Genomic DNA, 10,348 nt, shown 5'->3' on the forward strand with positions numbered 1-10,348 from the left:
AGGCCTTCATCAAGTATCTGTAAATTATTATTTGTCCAACGCTGAGGATTAGTTTGGCACTTAGGGTTGACGCCTCTCTGGGTTTGACCAAGGCAGGGAACTGGCATGTGTTGAACATTGTTACGGGACACTGCCCAGTTTTGATTGACCTCGGCTGACTGGGAAATATGTCCAGGGGGGTCAAAAATCGTCCAAAATCGCGTGACGTCATTTTTGGACGGCCCCTTGGACTCTGTGAGGTGAGAGGAAAGGGAGAGATCCAATCGCTTTCATCGTGACAACTTTTTCCCGTCGCAGAGGAAGAGCTGACATAAATTATGGAGTTGGGATATTTAGTCTATCCAGGATAATAATACTGTAATTTCATTTTATAGAGCGTCATTCATGCAATTGCATCCCACAACGCTGCACATCAATTATCCAGTTCTGTACACAGATAATACAAAAAGAAAACTGTACAACTGAGAAAATAAAAACATGAATACGTAAATAATGAGAAAAAATATACACAGAAGAAAAAAATAATCACAGAGAAAATAAATTAAAATAAATAATTTCTTTCGGTCCCCATACCCCAAACTACAATCCCAACATTTCGCCGGATTTAGGAGAACATTCATAGGAGGGATGGTGGAGTGGCCAAAAATGTTACAAGCCAGTTGGACCATCATACAAATGCCGATTTCCCAGCGAAGGCTTTAAGTCAAGACAGATTCTGATTCGGTGGACGAATCGGCTTTGCGAATCGGTAAAAATATAACTAATTCCGCGTCAGCCAATCGAGAGCTGGTGCCGCGTTAGGCGTCACGAGCACGTGGGGGGAGGTTCACCGCCCCACTTCCGGTGATGCCGAAGGGGCTACTCTGTGTGGACATCTGCAGGACGTCTGTCGAAGGGTCGACTTCGTGAAGACGTCTGCCGAAGGGTCGACTGTGTGGACGTCTGCCGAAGGGTCGACTGTGGGGACGTCTGCCCAAGGGTCGACTTTGTCAAGACGTCTGTCGAAGGGACGACTCTGTGGGGACGTCTGCCCAAGGGTCGACTTTGTAGAGACGTCTGTCGAAGGGGCGACAACGATCGCCGCCGTCGTCGCCGCGGTGACGCTCCGTGACGAGGGTGGTCACATCGCGAGTGATCAGGATGAGCGTGCGAGCGCTGTGGGTTGTCTCCCGCACGGCGCGCGGCGAGGAGGCGCGCGTTCGATACTCGAGGTGAGCGATCGATACTCGCGGTGAGCGATCGATACTCGAGGTGAGCGATCCATACTCGCGGTGAGCGATCGATACTCGAGGTGAGCGATCGATACTCGAGGTGAGCGATCGATACTCGAGGTGAGCGATCGATACTCGAGGTGAGCGATCGATACTCGAGGTGAGCGAGCGAGCGACGCTCCCCCCTCCCCCCTCCGCCTTGTGTCGAGCGGCGTGCTCCTTGGGTTGTGTGCTCGGAATCTGTTTTTGTTTTGTTTTAGACTTGCGGGAGGAATCCGATGAGGTGTGAAGCTCGGTGGTGGTGGTGGTGGTTTTTAAATCACCGGTGTGCCAAGGATGGGTACAGGGGTCGGAGAGTTACAGCAGCAGCAAACAAGACGACAGTGCAAAATAGAAAAAATGATGAACAAGTCACGAAGTATATCTAATTAACGCATTCGTTGTGTATTCATAAATGCGATGTATTAAGGTTGGGCAAGGCAGCATACAGCACCAATAGAACAGTCCCAGACCACGCCAAGATAACGCCACACAGTACAATGGCACATTCACATTGCACGATCGATACTACACAGGTAATGATCAAAGTTACAAATCACATTTGCAAATGTCCCTGGTCGGCACTATTCTCCCGCTTCAGGATGTCTTTTTTAAACCTTCCTTCCTGAAGCAGAAGATTAGTGCTGGATATTGTTTAACGTCAGTTGCATGGCGTGATATACGTAAATAAAAGGAACACAATGGTCAACAATACTGCCTTAGAATATAACAATATATGCATATTGGGCGACTTTTCGGGCAATAATAGCCCCTATCCTTAGTGAGTGAGTGTTATTTTGTTAATTGTGCTTTCGCACCACTGCCAACGCAGCAGCACCATCAATAATTATGATCATTTGCAACCCTTTGGCCATCCGCTACTGGATGAATACTCATTGTTTAAGCATACTTCACCAAGCGCGACGCTGTGGGTAGCTTAAGATGTGTTATCACTTGGCCAACGATGTTAGCCGTGACCGGGAATCAAACTCAGGTCGCCAGGTTGATAGGGCAGTACGCTAACCACTGTGCCACCGCTCCTCTAATGTTGTACCTGTACTATAGATATTTCTAGATTTGAAGCTTTCGTGACTACAAGGATTCATACTCTTTGGGTTTTTTTTCCGGTAAAGTCACGTGGGTAAAATATAAGATAAATGAAAACAACTAAATTAAATCACTTTTATTTTTTACCTACGTGACTTTACCGGAAAAAAACCCCAAAGAGTATAGATATCATGTTTAAGGGTATAATATCATACACACTGGTCGATTTCGATTTAAAGCTTTCGTGACTGCAGGGATTCATCTCCAGACATGCCGCAAGCAATTGCAGGGGCTGCACCTAGACCCTTTTCACATTTTAAATATGTTTTATACGAGACATGTTTGTGTCCATAACAAAGGTTTTTGGATTAGATCGCGTAAGTATAGGTGTGTTGTAACCCTCCACCACCCGACACAGTAAGGTTTGTCACGTAAACAAAAAGTAAATCCACAATGTTGTCGTAAATCCACCAGTCGGCTGAAGTAGTAACTAATTGGCGCGCTTTGTTTATGTGACAAACCTTCCTTGCTGTGTCGGGTGGTGGACGATTACGACTCATTTATACTGCGGGATCTAACCCAAAAACCTTTATTATTAATAATATTGCTCGCGAAAGCCTATGTGTTTGACTGTTTTCACACAGATGCTATCCCATCGTGGAGGCCCAAGCCCGGCGCCTCAACGGACACTCCTACTCTCCGGCACCCACACACGAAGAGCTCCTCCGCTTACTCGGCAACAATAAACACTCCCACAATCACCACCACCACAGTGGCGATAGTGATGATGACGTCGACGATCCGGACTGCTGCAGCGACGACGTGGATGACGGCGGCGTTGGCTCGTTCCACGCGGGCTTGGTGATCTCTGTGCACGGGCAGAGCGCGTGGCCCCTGCTCGTGACGCGTGCCACCCCCGAGTGGCATCTCGTGTGCCTGCCCCTCGTCGAGGGACCCCTGGAGCCCCGGCCACCCCTGGGGATGATTCTCGGGGTCCCTCAGGGCATGGCCCTCCTGCAGGGCATGGCTGCCTTCATGGTGGATCAGCAGCAGTCAAAGCCAGGGGCTGTTGATGCCAAGGTAAAACCACATCCAGTGTGGGACCGCAAAATGATAAAGAGATATCATGATCATGATCATCATCCACTGCTGGATGAAGGCCTCCTCATGCCATCTCCAGTGCAGCCACCATTCTTTATGAACTGATTGAATTGCTCCATCTCCACAGTGGTTGCCCTAGAGGACGCACCCTCACTTTGGCCACCATTCCATCACCAATCTTGTCCTTCGGCCACAACCACGTTTTGCGCCAATCCAATTTGTTGCCAACAGGTTGCCCAGTTCAGCACGCTCATGATCTACGCCTGCCCGTTTGGCCGCCCGGCCGAAACCGACTTCAGAGTGCTGCTGCGGGAGCTGGCCACACCGTCTGGCAGCAGCGGAACATCAGAGCAGCAGCAGCGGCCTGCCCCGGCATGGCGGCCCCTGTGCGCTCAGCGAGTAAAGCCGCTCGTGCGGATGAGCGTGGCGGAGGTGGTGCGCTCCGTGCAGTACGGGCGCAGGGACGTGCCCGACGTCTGGGAGGTGTACGGATCCGTTGAGTGCAAGGTGAGCCCAGCGGCGCTCCCGAAGTTACGTGACAAACTGTGACAAACTGCCAAACTCACGTTTTCTTTTGTAATTAATAACTTACGCAGCTTGGCGCGCAAGGCATGTCTCATCAACATCATCGTTGGTTATTGTCTATCCATCACTGGATGAAGGCATCCCCATATATTTTCCATCCCTCACTATTACGTGATGCCACACAATCCATCTCACCCCTCCACATGAGCTGATCTTAATGCTCAATTTCCACGTTGGTCATCCTTTCGAGTGCACTTAGCTGCTGTTCCATCACCAGTCTTGTCCATCAACCATATATGCTGTCTCATGTTTATGTCTGTCGTGTTTCTAATCCAGAGAAAAACACGCCTAATGGTGCTTCAACAACATTGTACTGCTATATGCCTCGCTTGATGGCTCCTCACTGTCAAATGTTCCTAAGCTACAGCTGGCGCCTAATTTTTCACTGAATATTCTCCGGGTCCTTGTAAGACTGCAGTAGGTGCCACGTGACTAGCAGCCACAGCCATTGGGAGAGGTCTACTGGATGTGGTGCACCAGCTGTGTTTATACTTTTCAGGTCACTGACCCAGACAATCGGTGGCTGATTTCTTAAATGATGGCGGGTCTCTTATAGCTCGACTCTGCCTTAAATCTGTACCTTGTGCGATGTATAAACATCACCACCGGAGATACATGAAAGGCGGTCGAACGTGGTCGCTGGCCACACAGCTCTTTCATGCGCTGCACCTAGCCATCATAAGTGCCCGCTGAACAACAACATCCTGTGCGGGGCCAAACGCGTCATCTCCGTGTGCGGTCGTTCGCAGTGCGAGCTGGACGGCACGCCTGACGTGAGCGCAAATCTGACGCTGCCGGCGAACGGCGTCCCGCTGGAGGACCTGCTGCTGCACCAGTGCGTGTTGGCACCCGACCCGCAGCTCGTGTGCCCGCTGAGCGTCGCCGCTCCCAACGGAGGGGACCTGTCCTTCACGGGGCCCTACCGCTTCCGCTTCGTGCCACCGCACGACGGCTTCGCGCTGTGCTCCTACACGGCGCAGGTGTTGGCAAGATGCAGCGACGCTTGTCTTACTTATTTTGTCCGTGAATGAAGATGTTGTTCCTTAAATAAACTGTGATACTCTGATTAGCATGGTTGGCTACATGCGGTGCAAAAGAAGTCGTACATACATATTGCATTGCCAGTGGTGCACAAGCGCAAATAACAATTACTTGGTTTTATCGATATCGTTGCCCTAAAGAGAAAATATTTAAATTTGGTGTTTCAAGGAATAGCCCTTCTTCATAGTAAGCAATGGTAGGAAATGGCCTTTCTATGATGATGGACCTTTGCCCAAAATCGGATCTATTATTGTGTTTTAATTGTATTACGATGGAGCTGATTAGGCTTTCACATCCGTGTGAATTATTGAATGTGTTAAAATGTTTTACTTTATAAAATAATAAGAAAAAATTATCAAGTCTGGGGGTCCACAAAGGATTATATGTAGCTCTATAAAAGTAATATCCTTGTAGGAGTTGTAAACATTGAGCCTATAGTGCAGTATATTGACAACAAACATCAATTTCATAGAAACTTGAAGCTAATCTCTTAGCAGTTTTAACATGGTTAAAAATTACATTTGTGTTTGCTAATTTAATTGCTCATGGCACTAATTCAGTTAATTGGGTTTGTGTTACACCCCACAACAAAGTCTTGGTGTTTAAGTAATGTAATAACGTTACAAATTGAAAAATTGGTTTTCTTAAATCCTGTAATCCATGTCTAATCCACGTGCATTGTGCAGGCGCCCATTCCGCCTGTCCGTGGTTCCTTCCGCCTCGCTCTGGAGAAGGACGAAGACAAAGAAGACCATTTTGAGCGCTACGACAGGGAGAGCGGCGACCAGGACCGGTCGGATCGACGAACTGGGGAGGCTGGAAGTGAACGAAATGGCAAAGGACTGGCTCTGAGGTTGACCCTCGACTTGAGGCTACATGAAACTGTGAAAAATTCCTTTGACCACTTCGAGGCACGCATTCCCTTGGCGAACAGGTACACCCCTGGCGTGGAATTTGAAAATGGGCATTTTTTTTTTAAACCCCTTCCATTACCTCTGGCCACCCAACCGTATAGTCACACCACAGTTGATCGGTGGATTGTAATACGAGTTTTCCGACCTCTTCCAAGGCACCTCACGAGCGTGGAAGAGTAGGCCATACACCCTCATCGAGGGATTATCTAGGGCTCCCTCTTGTGGCATAAGCAAGTAATCCCAGGGCTGAATTGTTAGCTTTTTCACGATGCACATGCTGTAGGTTGTTTTTTTGAGTGCAGCTGAATGATAGTTCAGATGTAACATATGGAAAATTCATCATTGAATGTATGAAACTTCACTTTCCCTTACTAATGCTACACAAGTATATTTTAAGTGGATGGGATAGAAATGTTGGTAAATTCTTGGAATTCGTAATCCAATAACGATGTTTTAAATAGATGTTTTTTTAAGGAATAACAACTCCGTATTACGCGTGTATGAATATCTTAAGGGTGTCTGCTTTTGAGGCCCGTGCCATAAATATTCTAAATGGGGTGGGAAAAAACCCCACTCTAGTCACCATTTCAATCTTGCATTGAGTAATGCAGAATTGATACAAGCGTGCAGTCGTGGGGCATGGATGAATGACCTAGTTCCATTAAGACTTTGATGTCTTGGAATTGACTTCACTACATACGGGGTCATGCATAATTATTGATGCTTTCTGTATATTTTATGTCACCTCTAGCGGCCCCATAACGAATGTGGCTTACAAAGTATCATGTGGTCAGTTGGAAGCACTCAGGGACCAGGATTTGCTCATCTGGACTATTGGTAAGCAATTGTATATTTTGTATGGTATGAGCAAGGGTCTGTATGGTATTAGATGCTTAAAGCTATGATTTTCAACTCGAATTACATTTTACCACAGCAGTCTACTTTTCACTACATAACAAATTACAGTAAATATGTACGTGATATAATTTACATACAAGCCTAACATTTAATACATTTACCAATTTAATAATTTTAATGTAGTTGTATTTTGCTTCGTACAGTCGTGTACAATGTATGGATAAGATCCTTTCAGATATCGATCCATATATCATTGTTCTGTGAATTGCCATTGATTTGAGAATGTTAGGCAAAAGAAACGTACAGCCATTCGTCAATCAACTTGTGTATGAAGACCTTGCCGTGTCAGTCATGGGGGTCGTTTGACCACACTGGCCAGTGTGGGTTGGTCAAGAGGGGGGGGGAGGATCAAGGACCCGTTCAGATATCACTCGTCGCTGATGCTCACCATGACCCAGAATCAAACTGTTTGCTGGGTTTATAAATACACTGCGCTAATCACCCCGGCACATTCTTTTTTGTATTACTGATCTACATTGTTAGAAAAGAAGCTACATATGATTACATTGCAACTGTATGAGAATAATGGTGTGCAACACATAGCGAAGGAACACTTAAGTGTAGAAAAATGGCAGGCACAAGGAACTAGGCTGCTTGTGGGTTAAAGAACTGATGTTGAAATCTTCTGACGTGGGTTTTTTTTCCCCTTTGCTAGGTCAACGGTTTCCAAAGTCCCTAGAAGCCAGTCTCGTTGCGTGCATTGGTGTGAGCTCGGAAAAGGAAGCTGTAGACATTTCCTGCAATGTACTCGATTCCTACGTTCAGGTTTGAAAAGCAACACACATTCTCTGCCAATAAACCACAGTAATGCAGAAATGAAAAAAAATTATCCTGTTTGTTTCAATATCCTGTCCAAAATTCAGACTACCTAACATCTGCCAATCCTATTGATTTAAGCAGGAATCTAATGATGTTTTTAGTGTCACCACCGCATAACGATTTGCAATGCAAAAATTCTCAACGTTTTAGTAAAAAAAATTATAAGGTGCTTTGATCAGCTTTGAAATTCAGTTTGTGGTGAAATGGTTTCAAAATTGGCAGCCTTCTGCTTAAATTGGTAGGGTTGGCAAATACGCCTAATTGTAAATTTTCTTATTTGATTTTCGAGTTCCTCTGTATAATACATGCAGTAATAGATGAATGCATTTTACGAGTGGCAGTTTTAAGCGAGAAGGGAAGGAAATCCAATTTAAAATAAATCTGCCAATGTAATAAAGCACCACAATAATATATGTTTGTACTACAAACCTGAATTAATGATGACAAACTAATGAAGAAATGTTACATTGCCTGTTTAGCGATGTGCTTGAGAACAAATGAATTAATAATATACCGCGGTGGCGTAGATAAACGTTGCCTGCAGGTTATCAGCGTTAATGCATTTGGGTGTGGTCCCCATAGCGTTACGCATTGGAGGAAAACCTCATGGCCAGCTGTACAGTACATGGGCTGGGGATAGCCAGTTTGGAGAACCCAGCCTGCAGATGAATTCAGTTATTGATTTCGATTTAAAGCTTTCGTGACTGCAGGGATTCATCTTCTTGGTTCTTTCGGTAAAGTCACGTAGAATGGAAATAATAAAATAATAAAAATAAAACAATAAAATAATTCTCACGACGTTTCGGCCACAACGCAAGCAGCCGTCCTCAGGTGAAGAACAGGTCCGTCGATAAGACCGAGTCTGAATGACACGTCCTGGGCTTGGAGCGTCTATTTAAGCTGGGAGGGAGGAGGAAGAGCGCCTTGACAAAATAATTTGCATATCAAGAGGAATTTTAGCATATTTTTGTAATATTACACTATGTATTATTCTACCCACCCTACTGCACACCACACTGCTGCTACGTGACTTTACCGAAAGAACCAAGAAGATAAGTTATTGATGTTTAATATGCCAGCTCATATGTACACATGCTGGTCCAATGAACTGCTATAACAGGAGTGTGTTACGTCTACTTGATAGGTGTGCATACTCAATGTGTTGACTAACAGGGGGGGGGGGAAGAGCACACTGAAAGCTGATACTCGTTTCCTGAGACTGCTGAGCTGATGTAAGCTAAGGCTACTGAGCTGACACAAGTTTACTAAGGCCATTGAGTTGATGCAAGCTGACCAAGACTACTGAGCTGATTATAGCTGCCGGAGACTGCTGAGGTGTTTTAAGTTGACTTGAGTCTACCCAGCTGTTACAAGTTGATCCAGAGCCCTGAGCTGATACACGTTGGCTGATACAAGTTGACTAAGACTCTTGAGCTGATACAAGTTGATTTCAGAATTCTAAGCGAATGCACGTTGACTAAGCCAATTGGGCAGATGCAATTTGCTTGAGACTTGTGAATATTTTTCATAAGCCACGCATACCGATAATGTCATGCACTTTATTTGTAATGTTTTTTTGTGGTGATTAAACATTGCGCTCATGCTTGAGACTAAATGCAGTTTGTGGCCACGCTGCACCGTGAAGTCCATGTAGTCCATGTATGTCTCTCTCCATGCAGCTGCGATTCAAGATTCAGGACTACACGCTGACGGGCTGCACCGTGGACCCACATTCCATACAAGTTCAGCCACCAGTCAAGCCCAAGCTGATCACCGGCAAGCAGCACACATAACGGGCGCACACGTGCCCACTCCGTGGGTGGTGCTGCAATCAACCATAACTCTTTACAAAGTCTCAACCTTTAAAAAAAACTGTTGATTGTTTTTGATTGTTGTGTTTTTTTCTTTTTCAGCAAGAGAACTCGTCTCCGCAGAATACATCATCTGGAACAAGTTGGGTGATGCGCCTATTGCCTACAGGCCCGATGCCTATGCTTAAAGGAAGCTTCCCACCCTGAAGCTCTCGTTCTTTCATTGGCAAACGGGGGCTTCAAAGCACAGCACGAATCAGTGACTTAACAGTAACTGCATAGGTTTATTTCTCATCCTGCACGCTAAGAAGTCGGCCAGCCTGTGGGTCTTTTTTCATCTTTGTAAAGCGACAAAAGAAAAATATGGAGCTGTAAATAATGCCTGGTCTCAAGCCTTTTCAATAAAGTGACTGTGATGATTGTGAAGATGTATTCTTTGTTTATTAAAAAAGAAAACTGCCATAATTATTGTTTTTCTTTCGAGGGTTGCAGCCGAATATTACCGGAGATTGAACAGTTGATGTTGGGATTAAGACACATTGCATTTCTACAATGGGCTATATACATCGCATTACTCAACAGTGTGCATTGGAAGTCTGTGACGCTTATGTTTAGACCATGTTTTCACAAGTATCAGTTCATGGGAAAGACACTGAAAAGGCATCAAATCGCAGAGTAGCATGAATATTGTCAGTGTATTGAGTGAACCAATTTTTTGTAACACGTAGGCTTTCGCAACCAATATCCATAATAGAGTTTTTTTAGGTTAGATGACGTAATATATAAATGTCGTTAAACCCGCCACCACCCGACAGCCAATCCGTAAGGTTTGCACACTCCAATACGCCGGGGTGTGCTGCAC

At 45.5% G+C, this 10,348-nt stretch overlaps 1 protein-coding gene across 1 annotated transcript; it reads left to right on the forward strand.

Annotated features, from left to right (window-relative positions):
• The first annotated feature begins 825 nt into the window (after nt 1-825).
• Nucleotides 826-9,939, forward strand: AP5M1 (adaptor related protein complex 5 subunit mu 1). Its single transcript, XM_078870304.1, has 9 exons — nt 826-1,211; nt 2,942-3,377; nt 3,630-3,905; nt 4,733-4,963; nt 5,711-5,958; nt 6,690-6,775; nt 7,512-7,621; nt 9,355-9,451; nt 9,589-9,939. Exons 1-9 carry the CDS (start codon nt 1,141-1,143, stop codon nt 9,672-9,674), a joined length of 1,641 nt encoding a protein of 546 aa, XP_078726430.1. The 5' UTR covers nt 826-1,140; the 3' UTR covers nt 9,675-9,939.
• Nucleotides 9,940-10,348: the final 409 nt, after the last annotated feature.

Source organism: Lampetra fluviatilis, chromosome 30, assembly GCF_964198595.1.
Source record: "Lampetra fluviatilis chromosome 30, kcLamFluv1.1, whole genome shotgun sequence".
Lineage (NCBI taxonomy): Eukaryota > Metazoa > Chordata > Hyperoartia > Petromyzontiformes > Petromyzontidae > Lampetra > Lampetra fluviatilis.

Excerpts from the sequence above, each read along its gene's own strand:
- AP5M1 (XM_078870304.1), top strand. The coding sequence starts at position 1,141 with ATGAGCGTGCGAGCGCTGTGGGTTGTCTCCCGCACGGCGCGCGGCGAG. Across the intron at positions 1,212-2,941 it reads GCGCGCGTTCGATACTCGAG|ATGCTATCCCATCGTGGAGG; the intron begins GTGAGCGATCGA and ends GTTTTCACACAG. Across the intron at positions 6,776-7,511 it reads TTTGCTCATCTGGACTATTG|GTCAACGGTTTCCAAAGTCC; the intron begins GTAAGCAATTGT and ends CCCCTTTGCTAG.